The sequence below is a fragment of the Natrix helvetica genome, assembly GCF_964273705.1.
Source record: "Natrix helvetica genome assembly, chromosome: 12".
NCBI classification, from domain to species: domain Eukaryota; kingdom Metazoa; phylum Chordata; class Lepidosauria; order Squamata; family Natricidae; genus Natrix; species Natrix helvetica.
The window spans coordinates 19,364,655-19,384,774 of NC_138556.1; the positions used below are offsets into that span (position 1 = coordinate 19,364,655).

The 20,120-nt window shown below is 44.5% G+C and overlaps 1 protein-coding gene across 4 annotated transcripts in view; it reads left to right on the forward strand.

The window, feature by feature from the left end:
• CHRFAM7A (CHRNA7 (exons 5-10) and FAM7A (exons A-E) fusion) overlaps positions 1-10,884 on the forward strand; it is a 36,819-nt gene extending 25,935 nt beyond the window's left edge. For all 4 annotated transcript variants that reach the window (XM_081964441.1, XM_081964442.1, XM_081964443.1 and 1 more), the window contains 6 exons: positions 2,758-2,837; positions 3,469-3,636; positions 5,546-5,740; positions 7,891-7,977; positions 8,994-9,103; positions 10,133-10,884. In XM_081964441.1, the coding sequence (XP_081820567.1) occupies positions 2,758-2,837; positions 3,469-3,636; positions 5,546-5,740; positions 7,891-7,977; positions 8,994-9,103; positions 10,133-10,639 (1,147 nt within the window). In that variant the 3' untranslated portion in view covers positions 10,640-10,884. The remainder of the gene's footprint in view (positions 1-2,757; positions 2,838-3,468; positions 3,637-5,545; positions 5,741-7,890; positions 7,978-8,993; positions 9,104-10,132) is intronic.
• The last annotated feature ends 9,236 nt before the right edge of the window (positions 10,885-20,120 follow it).

Genomic DNA, 20,120 nt, shown 5'->3' on the forward strand with positions numbered 1-20,120 from the left:
GACCTGCTCAGAGCAAGCGTTGTTTAACATTCATTTCTGTGCAATGCATTTTTTTTAAAAAATCCTTGTTGGGAATATGGTTTCCTTAAGCACTGGAGAAAAGTCAGAAAGTTCAGCAGTTGGTTTTGTTGGCTTTGGCCGAAGATGCTGGTTTGACCTCAGTTTTTCCAAATTGCCCTGCACTGATGAGGTTACTTAGTTGGGTAATGAAAGGTCTGCAAAACAACAACAACAACAACAACAACAATAACCAAGCTCAGAGAGCACCAAGAACTCCACAATTCCAGTCCTGAGCGACAGATCTTTTCTTCAAAAGGAATATGAAGTCATGTATTCACCCCTATTAGTTGGGCTTAGAGGTATGCAGGTAATCCTTAACTTACAAGAGACCTCGTGGCGCAGTGGTCAGAGTGCAGTACTGCAGGCTGCTTCAGCTGATCACCGGCTGCCAGCAGTTTAGCAGTTCGAGCCTCACCAGGCTCAAGGTTGACTCAGCCTTCCGTCCTTCCAAGGTTGGTAAAATGAGGACCCAGATTCCTGGGGGCAAGAGGCTGACTCTGAAAACCGCTTAGAGAGGGCTGTAAAAGCACTGTGAAGTCTAAAGTGCTTTTATAACCACAATTGGAGTCAAGAATTCCATTGCTAAGCAAGGCAGTTGTTCAGTAAATTGCACCCTGTTTTCCATTTGTCTGAAATGTTCCAGGTTCTCCTGCTTGAGCAGGGGGTTGGACTAGAAGACCTCCAAGGCCCCTTCCAACTCTGGTTATTCTATGATTCTTCGATGCTTGGCTCCTTAGCAACTGTTCTCCCAGAACAGTTCCTGTTGGTGAGCCTGGGATTTCCAATTCCCTGATGTCCAAAGTGTGAGGAGAAGGGGAGGAAGAAGAGGAAGCTCTCTTCACAAGAGCTGAAATGCATCACATGGGAGGCCTGCAAAAGAGCCTTGGTGGATTCTGGCTAAACATATGCTCTGGTGACTTCTTTTGGCAGGCTTCATTTTTCAAGCCATTCGGTTGTCAATTTGTCAAGTCTGTTAAGTAGCGTTGTAGGAAAGCAGAGATGTTGTGTGTCTTCTGGCCCAGATTGTGATGGATCTCCTTTCAGAAAGCAATGACAAGGTTCCTAATTCACCAGGAGACGGGGTGATAGACCCAATTTCATTCCCTCCATATACTCGCACCTATTTCTGTGACGGCCGTGCGCAGCACATGGAAGAGACTACAAGAGCCCGCTGATTGATGAGGCCATCAACATCAGCCCCACACTGTCCCTCAACCCCAGGCAGGGTCTCTAGTCTCTACCTGAACTCATCCTGTGAGTGGGAGCAAACCTTTAGCTTTGTCCTCCACTGGCAGAGAAGAGCAAAGGAGGTGGGTAGCCAGCACCTTCTCAAACAGGTCATCTTTCTCTCTGAGAACTTCTTTTCAGGTTATACCTCAATCAAAAGCAGAAAATGGCTTTTGTGTGGTTACCTGGATTCAGCTATGCCACCCTCTGCACATAAAGGGAAAGGTTCCCCTCGCACAGATGTGCTAGTCGTTCCCGACTCTAGCAGGCAATGCTCACCTCCGTTTCAAAGCCGAAGAGCCAGCACTGTCTGAAGACGTCTCTGTGGTCATGTGGCTGGCATGACTCAACACCGAAGGCGCACAGAATGCTGATACCTTCCCACCAAAGGTGGTCCCTATTTTTCTACTTGCATTTTTTAATACAATAATACAATAGCAGAGTTGGAAGGGACCTTGGAGGTCTTCTAGTCCAACCCCCTGCCTAGGCAGGAAACCCTATATCATTTCAGACAAATGGCTATCCAACATCTTCTTAAAGGCTTCCAGTGTTGGGGCATTCACAACTTCTGGAGGCAACTTCTGTTCCAATGATTAATTGTTCTCACTGTCAGGAAATTTCTCCTCAGTTCTAAGTTGCTTCTCTCCTTGATTAGTTTGCACCCATTGCTTCGTGTTCTGCCCTCAGGTGCCTTGGAGAATAGAACTAAAAAAATAGTTTTTACCTGCTTTCAAACTGCTAGGTTGGCAGAAGCTGGGACAAGTCATGGGAGCTCACTCCGTTACGCGGCGCTAGGGATTTGAAGTGCCAAACTGCCGACCTTTCTAATCGACAAGCTCAGCGTCTTAGCCCCTGAGCCACCACGTCCTTTACCCCTCTGCACATAGGTACTCATCAATTTACAATAGTTCATTTAGAGTCCCTTCAAAGTTGCAACAGCACCAAAAAAAGTGACTCATGACTGTTTTTCACACTTACGACCAAGGTAGCATCCCACGGTTGCATGATCAAAATTCAGATTCCTGGCAATGGACTCATATTTATGACTGTTGCAGTGTCCCGGGGTCTTGCGATCCCCTTTTGCGACCATCTGGCCAGCAAAGTCCATGGTGAAGCCGGATCCGCTTAACAACCGTGTTACTAACTTCACAACTGCAGTGATTCACTCAACGGCTGTAGCAAGAAAGGTCTTAAAAGGAGGCAAAACCTCACTTAACAACTTTCTCACTTAGCAACAGAAGTTTTTGGCTCAATTGTGGTTGTACGTCACGTGCTATTCCAGAAAGGCGGGAAAAGAAAACATCTCTGTGGAAAGTTTTAGAAAATTGGTGTCCAAGTTGGAGGGAGACGGACTTAGTCTGGAATATCAAAGCCAAAATGCTGGATATTTTGACCAAACACGATTCTTTTTCGTTTGCCGTTTTTAATTCTAATAAAATCATTTCTCTTTTCTTTGTTGATTTTCTCCAGTGCTGATGAACGCTTTGATGCTACTTTCCATACAAATGTTTTGGTCAACTCTTCAGGGTACTGTCAGTATCTTCCTCCAGGTATGAATGATGGGAATGCTGGGAAAATTAGCACCTGTCTCAGGGGACCCTGGCAAGCTTCCAACAATGAGATAGGATTTTTGGAAAAGTTGAATAACCTCTTTATATATATGTATGTATATATGTATGTGTATGTATGTATGTATTTGTGTTTATATATATAAATCAGCTATCACTGCTGTTGTTTTAATATGATAATGGGTACAGATAAAAACATATTTATAGGTCAGAGGTGCCTCAAAACTGCAGAGATAGCCTTGGCAGGATTAACTTTTAGAAATATTTATAGAAAAGGAACATGAAGTCATTCTCTTAGATCAAAAATTCAAGGAAAAATCTAGCTGGAAATATGTAAACAAGCAAGCAAACAAAAACCACAGAAATGAAATGAAAAATAAAATGATAGCTACAGGAAGGAAGAAAAAGCAATCGGTACAGTAAAAGAATCCATGGGATACTAGTAAGGCTGAGAGTTTGTGTTGTCTTGCAGGAAGCACACAATACGAATATTTTTAAACAAATCAGGTGTAAATTTGGAAGGGCAGAAGTTTTGCATTCTGTGTGTGAGCTTTTTAAAAAGTGAATGGTCGACATGCTCCTTCCTTCCTTCTTTCTTTCCACTTCAATCTAGGGATTTTCAAGAGTTCTTGCTCCATTGATGTCCGCTGGTTTCCTTTTGATGTTCAGAACTGTAAATTGAAGTTTGGATCATGGACTTATGGAGGCTGGTCTCTTGACCTCCAGATGCAAGAAGCCGAAATCTCTGGATACATTTCGAACGGAGAGTGGGATTTGGTTGGTAAGCTAAATCTGTGGATCTTCTTTATGAACAGGATTCCCCCTCCCCCAGTTTAACAGTGGGTGGCTCAGAGTGGTAGAAAACCAACTGCAGGTAAAAAAAGTAAAACAAAAAAGAAAGAAAGAAGGCAAGAAGGAAGGAAAGAAAGAAGAGGAAGGGAAGGGAGGGAGGGAAGGAGGGAGGGAGGAAAAAGGGAAAGAAAAGGAAGGAAAGAAGGAAGAAGAAAAAGGAGAAGAAGAAAGGAAGGGAAAGGGGAAAGAAAAGGAAGGAAGGAAGGGGAAAAGGCAAAGAGAAGGAAGGAAGGAAGAAGTATGCATTCTTATAAATCCCAGTTGACTAGGACCATAGTCTGGGGACTCCCTGCCACCAGGACACCTGAGGGCTAAAGATGAGAGTCAATAGAGAAAACCATTGGATATAAAACTCCCAACATGTCCATCATCTCACCAAACCCTGAAGAAGACTTCTCTTTAAGATTCTCCAGGGATCTCCAGCTCCTTGGCATACCAAGAGCAGGCCAAGGGAGCGATCCCTCCATTGAGTGTGGCCCATAAGGGGCTGCATTATGGAGGAGACTGTTCAGAGGGTCTTTAGCGGGTGTGGATTGGGTTCACGGATGAGGCATAGATGGCCTTCCCGGTGGCCAGCAACACCGCCATGGAGATGGATCCAAATTGGCTGGCGATGGTGGGGTCATATCAGCCAAGATCCAGCATCTGCTGCTCAGCCTCCTCATCCACCATCAAGTTTGCTTTGGAAGGTCCTTCAAACACATGGCTAAGATTGAGGTTGAGCTACAACGAAACCTCAACATTTCAGTCGTGTTATCCTACCTGGGGGAATCATTATGGCAGCGAGGAAGCTCGCAGATGCTGCTTTACTGCACCCTGTGTCAAAAAGTTGTGCTTTTATTGCCCCATTATAAAAAGCAGGACAGCTGGGGGGTGGGTGGAGGGGCTGCTATCACAATCGGATGCTTCTTCATTGTCCATATTCCTGATTGTTCATTAAAAGCAGCCCAAGTTTTGCTCGGCTGCCAATCCAGATAGGAAGTTGTGGGTAATTTCACTCGAGGCCTCCCCGACGCCTACGTAAAGTTGTAAATGATGAAGCTGGAAGATTTAAAAAATGGGCTGCTTTGTCTGTCTTTCTGATGAGAGCTAATAACAAAATAAGAGGCCGGGGAATCGTTTTACAAGCTCGGTAGCTGATTCATGGAAGACAGCTGGAGGGGTAGGATGGTTTTTATGAGAGTCAGAGATTTGGAAATGTTTTTATCTTCCCATTGGTCCATTCTTCTACATTTGCTGATTGTGCATTGATTCAGTTTGACTGTTGGGAACTAAACAACTCTCTCCTTCTCCTTCTCCTCCTCCTCCTCCTCCTCCTCCTCCTCCTCCTCCTCCTCCTCCTCCTCCTCCTCCTCCTCCTCCTCTTTTTCCTTCTCCTGCTTCTCTTCCTCCTGCTGCTTCTTCTCCTCCTGCTTTTCCTTCTCCTCGTCATCCTTTTTCTCTTCCTTCTCATCGTCCTCCTCCTCCTTTTTCTCCTCCTGCTTCTCCTTTTTCTCCTCCTTCTCCTCCTGCTCCTCCTCCTGTTCCTTTGCTTTCTCCTCTTCCTCCTCCTCTTCCTCCTCCTCTTCCCCTACCTCCTCCTCCTCCTCTTTTTCTCTCCATCATTGTCTCTCTAGTTTCCAGTTGGAAGTTTCTGGTTGGGTTGATAATCCTGGAGCTCTAACCATTTAAAATGTCCCTACTGGTCTCCCCAGTGCTGCTATGATGTGTTTCAAGTCCACCTTGGTCAATAACCGAGTCATTCTCCAGATGCTGGGCTGGTGGGAATATTGGGAGGAATCCTCGTGCAAGCTAAGACCAATGGCTGCTCCATCTGAATTTTTGTTCTCCCCACGCAGGAGTCCCAGGCAAGCGGACAGAATCCTTCTACGACTGTTGCAAAGAGCCCTATCCAGATGTGACCTTTACAATCACAATGCGACGGAGAACCTTGTACTATGGACTTAATCTCCTCATCCCGTGTGTCCTGATCTCCGCACTCGCCCTTCTGGTTTTCCTGCTTCCAGCTGACTCTGGAGAGAAAATTTCACTTGGTAAAGAGATGATTCTATTGGCTTTGAAGCAAGCTTTTCTCGCTGAAGGTCACCTCCATTTGTAAGCATGTGGAAAGCAGGTAGAAAGAAATGTCCATGAAATCATCGGAGAATTGGATCAGGAGCGGGGAGTAAAGGAAGTCAAACCAACCGCTGAGGAAACTGAAGCCCTTATCACTTTTATAATATTGAAACTTTAAAAAAATGCAGTGGTTTTTAAAAAATGTTGGTCACCAGTTCTGCTTCCTTTACTAACTGGCAAAGAAGCAAATTGAGTTTCTGCTTCCAGTAGTTAGACTTGCTACATCCAATTGCAAAAATCTAGATGAATATTTAATTGCAAGAAAGAGTTTCCCTTAATTATTTGCTATAATCTAATGTTCATCTTGATTTTTGGAGCCAGGTATGATAATCAACAGGGATGCAATGGCTGAATGGCTAAGATGCTGAGCTTATTGAACAGAAAGGTTGGCAGGTCGGCGGTTCGAATCCCTAACACTGCGTAATGGAGTGAGCTCCCGTTACTTGTCCCAGCTTCTGCCAACCTAGCAGTTTGAAAGCACGTAAAAAATGCAAGTAGAAAAATAGGGACCACCTTTGGTGGGAAGGGAATAGTGTTCTAAATGCACCTTTGGCATTTAGTCATGGTGGCCACATGACCATGGAGACGTCTTCGGACAATGCTGGCTCTTCGGCTTTGAAACGGAGATGAGCACCGCCCGCTAGCGTCGGGAATGACTAGCACATATGTGCAAGGGGAACCTTTACCTTATGGTAATCAAGTCCTAGTCTAGCCATTAGCAGCAGGGATTCAGCAGTTCTAAGCTGGAACAATGGAGCTGATCATTCTGGTTTGCAGGATGCTGGTGGGCAGGCAGGAGCAAGAGAAAATAACTTTGCCAAAGATGCCCCTGGGTGGTCGGCAGAAGAGAAATTCAGACCAGGCATTTCCAAACGTGTCATTTCTTTGCAACCCCATGCCCCTACTCACGAGCAAGTGCCTTTCTGCTCAGTGAGGATGCCTCACTCAAGCAGGGCTGCAATTGCCTCCTTGTTAAGAGTTTCACTGGTTAAGAGTATAGACCCACCTCTGGTTCTACTTCCTCATCTCATAATGGACATAAAATCTTGACTTCCTGTATGTTTGTCACAATTGTTGGGGGCGGGGAAAAAAAGAGCATAAGGATGATTCATTTTGGCACGCCAGTTTGGCAAGCGTCTCTGTCCAACAGATGAGCAATGTGGGATCAAGTGCCAAAGGATATCATTTGCAACTCATCATCATCATCATCATCATCATCATCATCATCATCATCAATGAATGTTTTCCAAGTCCCTATTGCATTGCGTATGGTGACTTCTCTGTCTCTCCATCCCCTTGTTTCCCACAATATGATTCAAAGGATAGCTACTCAATATTTTATATTTGGTTACTCAGCAGTGCAGCAGAGCCAGAAGGATGAGAAAAGGGGTAGTAATTTGCCTGCTCAATATACATAGGGTTGGTATCGCCAGCGGGCTACAAGGATCACCCTCTGTGAGAGTCTTGTTCCTCCTGAGAGCATTCTTGCAAGGAATTTAAGATTTCACCCGTCTTGCAGGGGGTTGTGTGGAGTAGACAAACATGAAAAACGAAGTCTATAAAAAGTGGTAGAATGAAGGCCGTGGTGGGCTGCCAAAGACATCCCCACTTCCACAAAGTCTTTTATCACCAAGAGATGTCACCTTCTAAAGCGTAGCTTCTAGGGCCAGCAGCCTTTTCTCCTCCTCTCCTTTGAGACATTGGTGAAGAACCTCAACGGTTTCAGACTCCATCTGTATCTTCTCTTTGTCTTCTCCTGTCCAACCAGAGGTGGGTTGCTCCTGGTTTGACCAAACCAATATTGGAATTCAGGCCTGGGTCACAGAACTGGCAATGACCCATGCCCCCCATGCCCCTGAGCCGGTTCACTCACCACTGCTGGGCCGTTGCTTCTTAACCTCGGCCACTTTCAGATGTATGGACTTCCATTCTCAAAATCGAAAATTGTGAAGAAGTGAAGGCACCATCTGAAAGTGGCCAAAGTTGAGAACTTTGGTCTATTGAATCATTTTTGTTCAACCTCAGCCTATTCGGTGCCCTGGTTCCAACCCAATTGTTTGTTTTCCAGGAATCACAGTTTTGTTATCCCTCACCGTTTTTATGCTCCTGGTGGCCGAAATCATGCCGGCCACATCGGATTCTGTGCCCTTAATTGGTAAGTCGCTTTCAAAGAATTAAGCTCTTTTCCATCTCGCAATACAGTCTCAAAAATAACTAATTTAGGAAGTTTGTGTCTTATGCAGTTCTAGCTTCCCAGAATGTTAGATTCAGGGACCCTTGGTGCTCTCTGAGCATGCTTGTTTTCTTGCAGATGTTTCATTACCCAACTAGGTAACATCATCAGTGCTACTGTGTTTCCCCAAAAATAAGCCAGGGTCTTATTTACTTTTGACCCCCAAAATAAGCACTTGGCATTATTTTCGGGGAGGTCTTATAGTTTTTGAGATGCAGCAAGCCGCTTAACCTCTGCCCGTGGCCCACGGATCAGCTGATTCAGAGAGAGCCGGAAGTTCTGTCTCTTTTTCTGACTTAATGACGGAACGACAAAAACAAGATGAAACATATCTAATAGAGCAGGGGCGTCAAACTCAATTTCATTGAAGGCTGCATCAGGGCTGTGGTTGACCTCGGGGGGGGGGAGGTGGTTAGGCGTGACCGACTGGGTGGGTATGACCGGCTTAACGCCACTCACTGGACGTGGCCGATTGGGTGGAGGACTGGATAGGTGTAGCCAGCTTGACGCCACTCCCCAAGCTGCTGGCATGTTTCCTCTTTGCGCTGGGTAGACAGGGCCGAAGCGACGTGGGTTGGCACCTTACATTTTCCAGGACAGCCTTGCGGGCTGGATCCAGCCACATCGCAGGCCACATCTGGCCCCCAGGCCTTGAGTTTGACACCCCTGTAATGGAGCGATCGGTTGATCTTCCATATCAGTCTTACAGCATCAGAAGTGGGTTTCTGCCAGTTGGTCCCGGGTTGGGTGAACCGGTAGTGGCCGTGGCAAGAGGCGCCCTGCCCACCCACCCAGAAGCATTTTCATGCAGCATGCACAGAAGCATCACATGAGCAGGCATATGCACAAGCAAACCGGTAGTAAAATAAATTGAAACCCACCCCCATACGGCATCTATTTTTCAATTTAAAAAAATGATTTCTTGGTTCCTTCCATAGCTCAGTATTTTGCCAGCACCATGATTATTGTCGGTCTTTCGGTGGTGGTAACGGTTATTGTCCTCCAATATCATCACCACGACCCTGAAGGTGGGAAAATGCCGAAGTGGGTAAGCACTGTTTTTTTTGCAGAGTTTTATTTTTCCTCTGTTAGAAACACCCGACCTGCCACTCGACAGAGGCAGGTAAATAACACACACACACCCTCTTGTAGGAAATATGAGATTTTTCCAGGCAGAAGAGAAAAATGCGTAGTGATTTCTGCTACCTGAAGTTCAACCGACTGTAGCTACCTCTCTTCTTCCTGCTGCCAAGTATCGGGAACTGCCATGATGTATATTTTATTTATGCAGATACGTTGCACCGCCTCTTCATCTGTGAAGTTCATTCAGGCAGCCAACTCATCATCAATAAATAAAGAAGACTGAAATTAAAGGAATACGTATCTTTTTTCTCCCCAGCAGGCAGAAAATTCTTTGGCCGCATATGCGAATGTTTTTTAAACTTTCAGGAGGCATTGGGAGTACCATGGAGAAGAGGTCCAAATTCCTTACTGTACAGTTTTGCAGTTTTTGCAACTCGAGCGTAAAGTGGTTGTTCTCTTCCCCACCACCAAACATCACCAGAAAACTTCAGAGTAGGGAGTCTTCTCTTATTGTTGCCAACTTCAAAGAATTCTACTTTCAGACATTCTGTTGACATAGCTTTACAATGTGGTAGAGTTAGTGTTGTTTTGGGTCATGTTCAACTGTGGAACCCATGGGTGAGTCTCAGTGCCCCATACATATGGTTCAGAGGTGGTTTTCGGAAGGTTCTGACCAGTTCTGGAGAACCGATAGCAGAGATTTTGAGTAGTTCAGAGAACTGGCAAATGCCACCTCTTGGCTGGCCCCACCCCCGTCTATTCTCTGCCTGCTGAGTCCCAGCTGATTGGGAGGAAATGGGGATTTTGCAGTATCCTTCCTCCAGGAGTGGGCAGAGAATGGAGTGCAAATCAGACTGCGAAGGAGAAGGATTTGTACTTTTAGACCTGCAAGATGAATGAGCTCATTTGGTGGTGTTTTTTGTCTGGTGTAATTAGGAAGGCTGACAGAAAGACTCCACACATCAAAAACCACATGCTTCTCTCTCTTTTCCAGACCAGAATTATCCTCCTCAACTGGTGTGCCTGGTTCCTGAGGATGAAGAGGCCCGGGGAAGGCCGAGTGCGCTCAGCTTGCCAGCACAAACGCCGCTGCAGCATTTCCAGTATGGAGATCAATACGGTCAGCGGTCAGCAATCCAGCAACGGGAATATGTTATATATTGGCTTCCGAGGCGTCCACTGCACCCCGGCCACCGATTCCGGGGTGGTCTGTGGAAGAATGGCGTGTTCCCCCACGGACGAGGAGAACCTCCTTCACAACGGTCACTCTTCTGAGACGGACTCGGATCTGGCCAAGATCCTGGAGGAGATCCGCTACATCGCCAACCGCTTCCGAGACCAGGATGAGGCTGAAGCGACCTGCAATGAGTGGAAGTTTGCCGCCTCCGTGGTGGACCGCCTCTGTTTGATGGCCTTCTCGGTCTTCACCATCATCTGCACCATCGGGATCCTTATGTCCGCGCCCAATTTTGTGGAGGCGGTTTCGAAAGATTTTGCTTGAGCCGCGCTTGGAGACCGCCCCTCACCCGCCATTTCTCCAAATCTGTTATGTAGCAATAATGTATTTCAGGGCACTTGATTCTATTGGATATATGGATGCAAACTTTGCTTTTTCTTTTCTTTCCTGGGGGAGGGTCACAGCGGAGGGTGAAGGTTCAGGCTGATGAAGAACCTCAGTGAGGTGACATGAGTACCCCTCCATCACTACCTGGCCTCACAGCTTTGGCGTCTGGAATAAACTCTTTAAATGAAGTCAACTTGCCTCTCCTTTGCATTATTGATTCAGCTGCGGATATTTTTTTGTTTTGTTTTCCAGGATAATTTTGTTGTTTGTTTTGTTTGATTGGATTTGTTGCCTTGCAACTCCAAATTGTTCTTTAAGCAATGATGTCACCCCTGCTGGAAAGTGGTACAAAGAAAGAAAGGAAATCTGAGCCTTTTCCCTTCTCCCTTCTCCTTCTCCACCTCCATCTCCACCTCCTCCTCCATCTCCTCCTCCTCCTCCTCCTCCTCCTCGTACTGCTTATTTGCCAAGGGTTCAATTGGTTCAGTTGGGACCATAAGCAAACTGCAATGGTCCTAACCCCCCCCTTCTTCTTCTTCTTCTTCTTCTTCTTCTTCTTCTTCTTCTTCTTCTTCTTCTTCTTCTTCTTCTTCTTCTTCTTCTTCTTCTTCTTCTCCTTCTCCTTCTCCTTCTCCTTCTCCTTCCTCCTCCTCCTCCTCCATCTCCATCTCCATCTCCATTTCCCCTTCCCCCCTGAAAGTTGGAGAGAATCAGTCAAATACTTTCCTACCCCCCTGAACTAAACACACGGTTCTTCTACACCAATTGCTCTCCAAGGTCACCTCCATGGGTCCATTGTAGGAGTCAAAGTATTGGCTTTAAACTTGGAAGACCTAAATGGTTTGACTCCCAGATTCTCTTCCGAGCAGAAACTGCCCATTCAAGTGGCATATACCAGTTGGATGCATGGTGGCTGATCTAGGAGAAAGGATGTGCTTTCCTGTGGTGGCTTCCACTCAACACCGTAGCTTCTTACTGCACATCGGATGACACCCACCCCAGCATCCTTTCAAAAAGTTGCTAAGGAGGAGTTGTCTCACAAGGCATCTCATCAGTGCCTTCAGCTCCTAAAGCTTACCATTGTTTCTTTTAATTTTTCAACGCCAAAGTTGTCCGTGCCTTTAAAACTGGCTTGTGAGGTGTTTTGACCATGGTGAGTAAGATTTACAACTGTATGCAAATTACACCAATACCATTTGCATAAAGAAGTTTTTAAAAACCCTCTCCATAAAGGAACCTTAATGAGAAGCTTCCTATTCTAGTTAAGGATGCCTGGATGTCTTCTGGTGTCTTCTCCCTGAGCAGGGGAGAAGGCCTTACTTTGATTTCTTCGCAAAACTTTGGATTATTAATGCCACAGGCCCTCCGGATTTAGCTTCAAAGAAAAGGCAGCCTCTGAGTGCGTGCATACCGTTTGGCACCCCAGCGAGTCACATTGATGGGCAGAAATGAGCAATTAATTTTGGGGGGTGGGTGGGTGGAGGATTCTTTGATCCACTGGCATTTGGCTGGGTTTCAATGCCATCTCTGGCCAAATGTTTGGCCAGGCCAAACTGTGGGATGCGTTTCTCTAACTCACTGTTTTGTTAGAACATAGAATTATAGAGTTGGAAGCAGTGGCGAAATTCAAATTGTTTTACTACCAGTTCTGTGGGCGTGGCTTGGTGGGCATGGCTGGGGAAGGATCCTGCAAAATCCCCATTCCCACCCCATTCTAGGGCCAGCCAGAAGTGGAAATCCAGCAGGTTCTGACAGGTTTTGGAGAAGCGGTAGCGGAAATTTTGAGTAGTTCAGAGAATCGGCAAATACCATCTCTGGCTGGCCCCAGAGTGGGGAGGGAGTGGGGATTTTGCAGTATCCTTCCCCTGACATGCCCACCAAGCCACGCCCACAGAACCAGCAGTAAAAAAAAATTGAATTTCCCCACTGGTATGCACACAACTAAATGTTTAATAGATTTGATATTCCTTAAATGGATGGGCAACCCAATCTTCACCTAATGCTCTCAACTTTGATCCAGACTGACGCAAAGCATCTATTTAATTCTCTTGATTTCTTACCTTGTGCCCTTGGGACTGTCTCATGCTTGGTGTTTATTAGCTCATTCCTTTTCATCGTTGAAAGTCCTGGTATTTGTCAGTAAACCTGTTTTGAATCTCTTTTGGTCGTGGGCTTCTCTTAAGGCAGGAAAAAGCAGAGCTATATGGCTCAAAGAAGGGCATCCAGAATCCATTAAAAAAGGGGGGGGAGCGAGGGGAGGCGATGGTTATTGAATTGGGCAGAGACGGAATTTAAAACAACCCAGTAAAAGAACAGTTAGAGCAAATTATCCATGTGTGCACCATAAATTGGTCCATGGGTTGGAGAGCTGATGTGCCAAAGGAAGCCAAGCATTCCTTAGGGAGACATATTTCTTGTAGACATTTTTCTTTCATGGATTCTCTCTTCTTTTTGTTAACAGCTGGTGGCCTTTGAATTCTGCATAGATGCTTTGAGGTCACTTGGGGGGGGGGACTTAGCAGTGTGCATTTTCAAAGATATCATACAGAAGGAGCAAACCAGTGGAATTGGGGTGGCACAGTGGATGAAAACCAGTCATTTCCTCAATTATGCTAGGCTTAGGCTGTTCAGGCTGGAAAGTAAAGAAAATCTATCCTTCCTTCAATCCTTCCTTCCTTCCCCCTCTCTCCCTCTTGTATCCATCCATCCATCCATCCATCCTCCCTCCCTTCCCTCCCTCCTCCCTCCCTTCCCTCCCTCCCTCCTGTATCCATCCATCCATCCATCCTTCCATCCATCCATCCATCCTCCCTCCCTTCCCTCCCTCCTGTATCCATCCATCCATCCATCCTTCCTTCCATCCATCCATCCTCCCTCCCTTCCCTCCCTCCTGTATCCATCCATCCTTTCTTCCATCCATCCATCCTCCCTCCCTTCCCTCCCTCCTGTATCCATCCATCCATCCATCCTTCCTTCCATCCATCCATCCATCCTCCCTCCCGTCCCGCCCTCCTGTATCCATCCATCCATCCATCCTTCCTTCCTTCCCATTTAAAATGTTCTCCAAATTTTGAGAAACTGCAATTAAAAGCTTCATAAAGAACATGAAAATTAACACAAATTGATACAAAGCAGAATGAACATAGAAAGCACGAAGAAAAAAGAAACAGAGAAAGAAAGAGAGAAGGAAGGAAAGAAAGAGTGAAAAACAAATAGAAAGAAGCCTCCAATTTCCCTTGCAGCAGACATCAGTACAATTACAACATTATCTCCATGGTTACAAAAGAAGCTACCTTTTCTCCCCTGTTACTCATTTCTTTTCCTAATCATCAAACCCACAAGTCATCAGTGCAATCCCCCCCCCCCCCGGTTTCGTGCAAAAAGTCTATCAGGAATTTCCATTCAACCATAAATGTAGACATTGTTTTTTTCCCCTCCCCCTCTGATCAAAGAAGCCAATTTAGCTCTCTCTCCAAGTTCAATCATCTTCACCCAAGGACAAAGGCACTTCCTGGGATGCTCACATGAGAAGCTGGCAGCTCCGTCCAGCCAGGGAGAGGAGGCTGAATTTTAATGATTAAAACTGGGCGTGAATCGTCCTTCATCCATCCTATTTTATTCTGTTAGATGAGAGGAGCTCCTCTCCTTTCCTGAGAAGGTTCTTCTTTCTTCTCTTTCTTCTTTCTTCAATCTTCTTTCTTTTTCTTCTTCCTTCCTCTTTCTTCTTTCTCCTCCTTCCTCTCCCCTCCCCCTCCTCCCCTTCCTCCCCTTCCTCCTCCTCCTTCCTCTTCTTCTTTTTCTTCTTTTCCTCTCCTCCGCCTCTCCTGCTGCTGCTGCTGCTGCTGCTTCATTTCTCTTCCTCCTCCTCCTCCTCCTCCTCCTCCTCCTCCTCCTCCTCCTCCTCTTCCTCTTCTTCCGGTTTTCACTAGACTGAAGTTTCTATCCAAATGCACTTTCAAGTTTGAACATTCGCATAACCCTACTCTAAGTGTTGGTTTCTGGAGTTACTCATCCTCTGTTAATGACCTCCGCAAAGAAGTGACATGTTTTAAGAGCTGTAGCTGAAAATAGTGACATTTATTCTAGCCTATTGTTGTAAGAATATGTCCTTGGAATTTCTTTACTAAGCCTGTAGCTGTGTCTCGGATTCCCACTGGCCTTTTCCTTGAAAGAAGCTTACTTACTGGCACTGTGGTTGAGTATTTGGGGCATCAATTGTTCTGCACTGAGGTTTTTTGTTGTTGTTCTGCTGATCTCATTGAATTCCACTCGAATTTGTTCCCCCTTCTTGGTCTGCAAGGCAAAGGGTTAGGGTACAATTGAAATAATTTCTTGAAACTTCTTTTCAAAGTGCCATCTCCTTCTTATTCTTCCTCAAGGAACAGAGAGGGAAAAATGACCCAGAGCTCATTGGTGAAGCTTAAACTGAACTGCTGTTGAGCTGAGATCAATAAAAACATGGCAGGGAGCAATATATTAATTTCATCTTTTTCATGCCTTGTTTTTGGCTGATTTCCCCAAACTTCCTCTAATTTCTCCAATCTTCTTCCTCTTTACTGTAGAAGAAGGTGGTTTTATCCTGATATTGATGGGTATTCTCCTGGAAATTTTCTGAAAAGAAAGAAAGAAAAAAAGAAAGAAAATGATGGGAGGGAGGGAGGAAGGTGGATGGGAGGGAAGGAAGGAAGGAAGATGGATGGGAAGGAAGGAAAGAAGGAGTGAAGGAATAGAGGAAGGAAGGGAGGGAGGGGAGGGAAAGTTTACACCACAATAATCCACATGGCAAGTGACCAGAAATTGTGTGACTGTAAGAAGGGCACATTGGTCTAACAATATATTTTAGGCAAAACAACAACAACACTATTCTACTATACCATGGCAATGCACAGGTTTATACCTTGGCTAGCCTAATCAGATATTTGCAGAGAGGAACTCAAAGATCTATCGGTTGGTTGATGGAGGATTTGGAAGACAAATTCATCCTATTAGAATTTTAATGCAAATGTACCATTTTGTTTTTTCAAAATAACAAATGCTACCCAAAGCACAATCCACTTTTGAAACCTGGACTCCTTCTGATTCTTTCCAAGGATCAAAAAGCAACTTAGAAAGTCATACGATGTGGGGAATGTATCTATTATATTATGAATAACATAAAAGAGTAATTGGTGAAGAATAACGGAAGAGGCATCCCTGTATACAGAGCCTACTTTTGGCAAAAGCAAACAACGGATTAGTTCTATCTCATGGAATTTAACACATCCCTTTAATAAAAACCAGAACAGCATATAAACAGTGGTGTGATTTAAAGTTCTCTCCCCATCATGGAGAACTTATGTATTTCTTCCTTCAAAACAGGGAAAATATTTTCTATTTTTAAGGGGTAACTAAGCATGGAATCCTCTGCCGTATTGGTTCTATTTGTTATCATTTCTTGCTTGCCGGTTGCATTCATCATAGCTCAGTTATTGTCCTTCTTAATTACTCTTTAAGAAGATTAGAAGGCATTGTTAACCTTCCTCTGGGGCGCAGTTGCTATATGAACTGTGCTAATACAGTACGTCTCCCTCTTACATGAAAAATAACTGAATCGGGAATGCATTTGGATTAAACCAATAATAGGTTTGCCTCGGATTAAAATACTAGACACCAATCAATGTTTGCTTGCTTCAAATAAAAAAGTAACAGAATAACAGAGTTGGAAGGGACCTTGAAGGTCTTCCAGTCCAACCCCCCCTCTGCCATTTCAGAGAGATTGTCCAATCTCCTCTCAAAAACTTCCAGTGTTGGAGCATTCACAACTTCTGGAGGCAAGTCGTTCCATTGGTTAATTGTCCTCACTGTTAGGAAGTTTCTCCTTAATTCCAGGACGCTTCTCTCCTTGATTAGTTTCCATCCATGGCTTCTTTTCCTGCTTTCTGGTGCTTTGGAGCTTGACCTCCTCTTCTTTGGACCTCTCCTTAGAGATCAATCAATCAGAATAGAGCTGGAAAGGGACCTTGGGGACCTCCTGCTCAAGCAGGAGACACTACACCATTTTAAGAGAGCTGGGTGTAAAATCTCTTCTTGAAAGCCTTCAGTGTTGGAGAATTCACAACTTCTGGAGGCAAGGCATTCCACTGGTTAATTGCTCTCACTATCAGGAAATTCCTCCTTAGTTCTAGATTGAATTCTCTTCTTGTTCCCCTTTCAAGTGGTTTATAAATAAATAAATAAATGCAATTTTTTAAAAAGTGTGTTATGTTTATACAACTCACCAAAATCTAGACTATAAATCTCATAACATTTTAATGCAATCTATTATTTCAAATTACAGCCAGGAGTTGCGATGTAGAATGATATATCTCATCTGAAATCCATTTGTGGCCAGTATTGCTAAAAGTCAATCCTTGGTCTTTTTGGGAAACCAATTTCTTTTCCCCACAAGTATGTATCCACTGATCAGGACCAATTTCTCAAGGTTTTTATCAACCCCCCCCCTTTAAAAAAAAACCTCAAATAATGGACAAACGTTGAAAGCACAAAATGTGCCATTATTTCAGGCCCTTACACGACTCTACTGGCATTTAGAAAACTATAATCAGGATAATCACAGTCTACGCACTTCTGAATTTAAACATTATGGGTTTGCATTTATTTCTTCTTTTAAAAAAAAATCCCCTTGCTGTTTTATATCGTAATTCCACTTCCTACAGTTAGACACGGTGGCTCAGTGGCTAAGATGTCAAGCTTGTCGATCAGAAAGGTCAGCAGTTCACCGGCTCGAATCCCTAGCACCGCATAATGGTGTGAGCTCCCGTTACTTGTCCCAGCTTCTGTCCAAACCTTCCCCAGCCTCCAGGACTGGCCCATGTTCTCCCCTGGTTTTGTTGGGACCAGGAATCTGCTTCGTGCTTTTTGGGGAAGCCTCGGTCAGAATAAAACAGAATACAACTTCGAGGTGTCACTATGGGCTTCTCCGTCTGGCCTGGCATTTCTATGCTAAGTCAGAAACCATGGTTACCATCCATGACATGCTGAACCAGGGAGGGTCTAAGATCCAGGCTTAATTTCCAGAGTCAGAAGACGGTTACGGATCACTTCATATATGGCAGGATTGCCAAAAGTTGGCATGCTTTTCTTTTGAACAGAAAACGTCAGGTTTTCTCTCCTCGCGAGGAAGATCAAGCGTGTCGCCATCCCTTGACAAGGATGCCCACAGGGGCTTCAAAAGGAAGGTATATATTGCCCATTTTTGTTTGAAACCTAAAGAAAAACCAACTCCCCAACAGCACTGCATCATGTGTGATTAATGCACACTCTTGGGACCAACACATATTTTTTTTCCTACACAAAACGCACAAAAGGTTAAAAAGAACCAACAATTACTTGCCTCTCACGGCTATCTAATTTCATCAGAGAAGTCTTTACAAAAGGAAGTTCAGCTCAGTAGAAGGAATTAGACCCAGAGAGCAAATTGAAAAAAAGGAAAAGGGGAGAAAATGGATAGCAAAATCAGGATGTCTTTCCACGCTTTGCTTATTCTACATTTATGTGTGTCTAAAAGGGACATGGAGGGTCAGGGGCTAAGACACTGAGCTTGTTGATCAGGAAGGTCGGCATTTTGGCAGTTCGAATCCCAGTGCCACGTAATGGAGTGAGCTCCCATTACTTGTCCCAGCTTCTGCCAACCTAGTAGTTCGAAAGCATGTAAAAATGCAAGTAGAAAAATAGGAACCACTTTTGGTGGGAAGGGAACAGCATTCTGTGCTCCTTCGGTGTTGAGTCCTGCCGGCCACATGACCACGGAGACGTCTTCGGACAGTGCTGGCTCTTCAGCTTTGAAACGGAGATGAGCACCGTTCCCTAGAGTCAGGAATGATTAGCACATATGTGCGAGGGGAACCTTTACCTTTTGAAAGGGAGTTTCCAACCCTTTCCACTTTTGGGATGTTGGAAAGTCTTTCTAAGCATACCTGTAATGGGAAAATACCAACGATAATAGCATTATTTGTCTTGTCACAAATAATTCAATATTGGATGCCTTTGGTATTTAATAACCCAGAACATCAGAGCTGCTGTAGTTATGCTTTGTAGCATAAATACAAATATTGCATGCTTGACTTCAGGGCGGGGGAGGGGGAGCAAGCAATGGGAAAAAAGAAGATTATTTCTTTTGAATGCTTCATGTTTCATTTGGAGAAATCAAAGCACTTAGGAGAATGAGGCAGAAATATCACTGTTATTTCAAAAGGTTGTCCTCTGAGTAGAAGGTCATGGGCCTGTCCAATACCCATCGTCTGCTTCTCTTTGGCTTACAAATTGACTTGGGATTGTATTTGGGGGGAAATGATATTTCCTTGTCAAAGCCTTCAAATGTGTCACGGAGTCACATTTCTGCCCAACCTTGTTGCGGTCCCCCCCCCCCCTTTTTTATCTCCAGCAGTCACAGCCAGTGAGTTCTCGCAGAGGTAGAATTCCCCAATGAAAGAGAGAAGGAAACCTTGTCAAAAAAAAAATAGCTTGAAATTCTTTGAGCTCCTCTAAGCCACAAATGAAGAAGGGAAGAGGCGGCTGGTTGTAGGATGTGGACAAAAAGAATCCAGGTTTTCCATTTCACAAGAATTTCAGCTTCCTGGATTTTTTGTGGGGTTTGCAATGAGTGAAAATTCGCGGTGGGAGCCCTGAAAATTCACACAGCAGTGATAAGTGTTTGCAGGAAGAGTTAAAAAAGTTAAGATGCAGACAACATATGTAAAAAAATGCCATAGTTCCAGCTCATATCTTGATTTCTTTTGACCCTTCCAATGGAGGTTGCCCCCAGGCAACCCCCAAAAGTGTGCAAAGATGCTCGTGTTAACCCAGAGGTCCATATACTGCAAATTGAGCACCAGTTGCATGTTCACATCATGAGGCATTCCACAGAGGTATGAAGGTCTGCAACCTTTAAGTGACTTCCTTGTTTTGTGAATGTAAATTAGTTGCTTAGTATGTCATGGACCATAAATAAATTCTTCCAAAGAAGCATGTTTGTTTAGAGTGTCATAGACTTCACGAGGAGACCTTTATTGTCCAAATCAAATAATCAACAGGTTGAATGAGAAATCACCCAGTGTCGGTAAAACTCAGTGAATTGCTTTTCTTCACTGAACACTAATAATAATTTACGGTTACAGGTGCAAACCCACTTTGATTGTAATCAGTATTCTTAGCAACATCAAATTTAGAAAAGCGCCTTTGAAAATAACAGCGGTGGTTGAAAATATAATGTTGCAATATTCCACACGCAACCAACAATCAACAAGAGAGCAAACCCTTGAATGCTCATAAGGTGGGGAAATTTTGCCAACCTATCAAGAGGAAATCTATGGAGAATCCTAGTGCTTCCTTCTAGGACCAACACATACAATGAGATGATCAAACATGATTTGTTTTCTTT